Source organism: Triticum dicoccoides, chromosome 4B (genome assembly GCF_002162155.2).
Source record: "Triticum dicoccoides isolate Atlit2015 ecotype Zavitan chromosome 4B, WEW_v2.0, whole genome shotgun sequence".
NCBI classification, from domain to species: Eukaryota; Viridiplantae; Streptophyta; class Magnoliopsida; order Poales; family Poaceae; genus Triticum; species Triticum dicoccoides.
In genome coordinates, this window is record NC_041387.1 from 387,489,886 (window position 1) to 387,494,173 (window position 4,288).

The following is a 4,288-nucleotide window of genomic DNA, read 5'->3' on the forward strand; positions in this document are numbered from 1 at the left end:
AAACCGGTGAAAAAGAGGCTCCTGGGGACGCGACTGAGCTGATTTTTGGACGTTGGCGCTAAAAAAACGCCTGAAGGGCCTATTGGGCACGCGGCTCTTAATTCTCGTGGTTGTCCAGGATGTTGGTTGGTTGTCCTGGTTGTTATGTCTTGATAGCCTGCTTATAATAAAATAATTGAGTATTGAAGTTTAACTTGGTGGACCAAATTAAACGGATTTGGTCAAAAGAAAAATTAGTGAGTTTAGTTTAGAGGGTCGATTAGAAACGGCCTCTTTTTAAAGTAGTGAATACACTTTCCTAAATGATACTTGATCGTGTAGTCCTCTAAATTATAGTAACCGGAAGAGATGCTCTAAGGATTCAAAATTCCTATGAAAATCCTTCATATCAAAGGTTCACGCTGTGATAGTTCATAAAGAGTGCTAGCTTTTACTGATCCATAACTCTTAGTGTAGACCGAATGCTTGGTGCATATTCCTTTTCTGTCGTTTATGTGAAGCTGCAGGGCATTTCCAGCGGCGGCCGTATCCCGTCCCCGCCACACAAATCAAAAGGAGCCAAGCCCTTCCCGGCCGGGGCGGCGAGCCATGTGGGACACAAGTCCTAGACGCACGAATCGAGAGCGTCGACAGCAAACTTTGTCCGCGACCGGGAGGTCAGTGTCAGCTAGTACTACTAGCATCACCATCGTCGGCGCGTGTGAACTGCAATAAGCAACAACCAACAGCAGCATATGATGTATCGGTCGGAGTGGAGTGGAGATGGAGTATAGAGTAACATTTGCTTGGTGGAAGAAGCGGGAACGGAACCACACAAGGGGTGGAGGCCTCAGAAGAGCATTCTGATGTAGAGCACCATCCACCCGGCCACGGAGAAGACGGCGCAAACGTACATCCAGAAGAGCACCGCCGCCGACTCCTCCCCGCACCCGCGCAGATTAGCGACGGCCCCTGCTCGAATCCAACGTACAGAGCTTCGTTACTCATGCATGATTTAACCTGGTGTATGCATCCATCCACGCGTGGCGGTTTAATTTGGTTGAGTTGGGTCGGGGACATGAATTTTGAATTGTTGTACCGGAGAGCACCGAGGTGGGCATGGAGTGCTGCAGGAGGAGGACGAACTTGAACATGGTGTCGCCCCTCGGGATGAACCCCAGCCTGTCCGCCAGGGCGACCATGCACATCCCCGCCGGTGGGACCAGCACCAGCCGCCCGATGATGATCGCCGCCGTCGTCCTCAGTCCCAGCTTCTTGCTGCCCGCACCCGGACCTGCATCGATTCGAATCAACAACACACATAGCATACGCTTTTCTGAGGCATATCTTTATCTTGTACTCGTAGTAATCATTCACGTTCGCTGATAACTGAGGTTACATGATGCATGCATGCATGCATGCAGGAGAGCACAGCGGAGCTAACCATCGACGAGATTGCCTCCGAGGGCGAGCAAGATGCATGGGATCATTGCCCCCCTGCAGGAAGGCAGCAGACCAGATTGTCTGTAAGGCACACTAGGAGATTTGTGTATACTGCCACTGCAATATGAAACTGTACCCAAGAATGATGCAGGCATCAGTAAAGAAGAACAAGGGGGCGTGGTTAGTCAGGACCAAGTGCTTGAGGGATGGCGTTGCTCCAATGGAAATGCCCAGTGCCTGACCAAACATGTTGACAAACGTTGAATCACAACGGTGGATGGAAAGGGCAGCCAGTGCAGAGTCTCGGTGTGAGCAGAATCAAACGAGCATTGTACTATTACAGTATTAATTACTCACCGAGGCAATCACAGGAGGTTGAAACACTCGCTTCAGCTTAAATTTCTGAACAAAGATGTGCAGAACTTGCAGTGCCTGTCCAGTTTACAGGGCTTCAGAAAACCATTCATCGACATCTCGGAACAAGTTGTAATGACACAACTTCGGAAGAAAGAAAAACATCTTACTTTTGAGCACTTGGGAGCTTGTTCAGACGCACGCGAGGTTAGCAGGGGAACTTGTTCAGGTGCAGCAGCCAGGGCTGGGGGAGGGGGCTTCTCCACCCTGCTTCCATCGAAGGTTTCACCAGGCGGCGGCGCAAGCATCCGAAACACGTAGCTGTACAAGATGATCGCCCCGACCTGGCGACCAAGGAGACATGAGATCACAGCTCACAAACTCATCACAAGAGATAAAACGGAAACATATATATATGCTGTACCCATTGCCCAAAAGAGACGTATGCGTTGCCGTCCTGCCTGCATTTCTCAGGGTCGCCAAACGGGTTTGATGGGTCTCGACAGAGAGCGGCGATGAGGACAAGAGGCATGTTTCCATTGTTACCTGCATGCATGCACGCACACACCCATCACAAGCTCAGGACCCACGTACCAAACCATGCATCCATGCTGAATTGCTGGCAGAATACGGCTTGCCTATGGCGATGTGGACAACGGTGAACTTGAAATATGGACGTGGCGGCTGTACAATGAACGCCACAAGAAGGCCTACTAGAGAACCAGACACTGTCCCCAGAACAATATTTAAAGGAATGTACCACCTGCACAGTGTTGGAGATTAGTACTATATATATTTTCGTCTCCATTTTTGCTCAGTGTTTTGAGGGAGGAAAATCTATAAGAGTATCCACATTTCAGAGTATTCCAATTCGACCTAGCGTATTTTTTTGTGCTAATTAGAGCTAGAGCTTACTGATACTTACCAGTCTAAGAGTTTCTGCACTGTAATTGCTCGTCCAAGCTGAGTGAATATAAGGCACGGAAGTAGTAGGGAAAATACTAGCTGGAAACAACAACCGGATATACAATTAAAACATGAAGAATACATATATTTATACATATGAGAATGTCAGGACTGAGCCGTAGGTAGCGACACAACTGTACTATATGAGACGCAATGAGTTCGTACCTACAGATATTATTCACATGAACCAATGCTACTTTTCAAGCTCGATATCAAGAAGGCTTTCGACACGGTGAGATGGAATTTTTTGATGGATCTTTTGAGACATCATGGCTTTCCGAGCCGCTTTCGAGGCTGGGTGTCGGCCCTTCTGTCCTCAGCATCATCGAGAGTGCTGATCAATGGAGTCATCGGGGATCCTATCAAGCATGGCCGGGGCCTGAGGCAAGGAGACCCCCTCTCACCGCTTCTCTTCGTCCTTGCCATCGACCCACTTCACCACATCCTTGCTAAAGCGACGAGTCAAGGCCAGCTGCACCCTATTCTAGCCAGGACCGAAACCCTTCGTGCGTCTCTCTATGCGGATGATGCTGCCATCTTCGTGAAGCCAATAAAAGAAGACATTCAGTTCTTAGCATCGACCCTTGCTAATTTTGGTGAGGTCACCGGTCTAGTCACTAACTGCGCCAAGAGCCATGTGGCACCCATTCGCTGCGATGATCTTGCCCTCGATGATATCCTCATGTCCTTCCCTGCCATCCAAACTACCTTCCCTATGAAATACCTTGGGCTGCCCCTATCGGTCAGGAGACTTCGGAGAATCCACTTTCAACATTTGGAAGACAAGGTGGCTGAAAAACTCACTCCTTGGCTTGGCAGACATGTTGCGTCGCCGGATCGCATTGTTCTTGTCAAGGCGGTCCTCACTGCTATAGCAATCTACCACCTCACTCCTCTGGATCTGCCAGTCGAGGTCATCAAGGCAATTGACAATATTAGACACGCTTATCTTTGGGCGGGATGTGAAAAGGTCACCGGCGGGAAATGCAAAATTAATTGGGAGACAGTGTGCAAGCCCAAGTTATATGGTGGATTGGGCGTCCTCAACTTGCAAAAGTTTGCTACCGCTCTCCGCTTGCGATGGCTTTGGTTTGAGTGGGCTGACCCCACTAAACCTTGGATTGGCATGGGCACGCCATGCACTGACGATGATAGAAATCTTTTTGCGGCTGCCACTCGTGTTACCATTGGTGATGGTCATCGGGCCACCTTCTGGGAATCACCTTGGGTGGACGGTATTCGCCCCAAGGATATTGCTCCAAAGATCTTTGATCTCTCCAGGAAGAAAAGAAGCTCCGTTCGCTCGAGTCTCACAGACAACGCTTGGGTCCGCAACATTGATACCTCTCAGGGCCTCACTTTTGAGCATATTGAGCAATTCGCCACCCTTTGGGAGAAGCTCTCCAATGTCATTCTAACCCCTGGAGTTGATGATGCAATTTTTTGGAAGTTCACTAAAGATGGGGTATACTCCGCGTCTTCTGCATACAATGCTCAGTTTGAGGGTCACATCGCCTTTGCCATGATCACTACCGTTTGGAAAGCT

The 4,288-nt window shown here is 49.3% G+C and overlaps 1 protein-coding gene across 1 annotated transcript in view; it reads right to left on the reverse strand.

The window, feature by feature from the left end:
* Positions 1-411: 411 nt before the first annotated feature.
* Positions 412-4,288, reverse strand: part of LOC119293656 (protein PIN-LIKES 6-like) — a 5,233-nt gene continuing 1,356 nt past the window's right edge. Inside the window, exons 2-10 of the mRNA XM_037572043.1 lie at positions 2,702-2,781; positions 2,415-2,539; positions 2,201-2,322; positions 1,947-2,120; positions 1,780-1,854; positions 1,559-1,659; positions 1,424-1,476; positions 1,079-1,273; positions 412-951 (exon numbers count right to left, since the gene is read on the reverse strand). Of these exons, the coding sequence (XP_037427940.1) occupies positions 830-951; positions 1,079-1,273; positions 1,424-1,476; positions 1,559-1,659; positions 1,780-1,854; positions 1,947-2,120; positions 2,201-2,322; positions 2,415-2,539; positions 2,702-2,781 (1,047 nt within the window). The 3' untranslated portion in view covers positions 412-829. The remainder of the gene's footprint in view (positions 952-1,078; positions 1,274-1,423; positions 1,477-1,558; positions 1,660-1,779; positions 1,855-1,946; positions 2,121-2,200; positions 2,323-2,414; positions 2,540-2,701; positions 2,782-4,288) is intronic.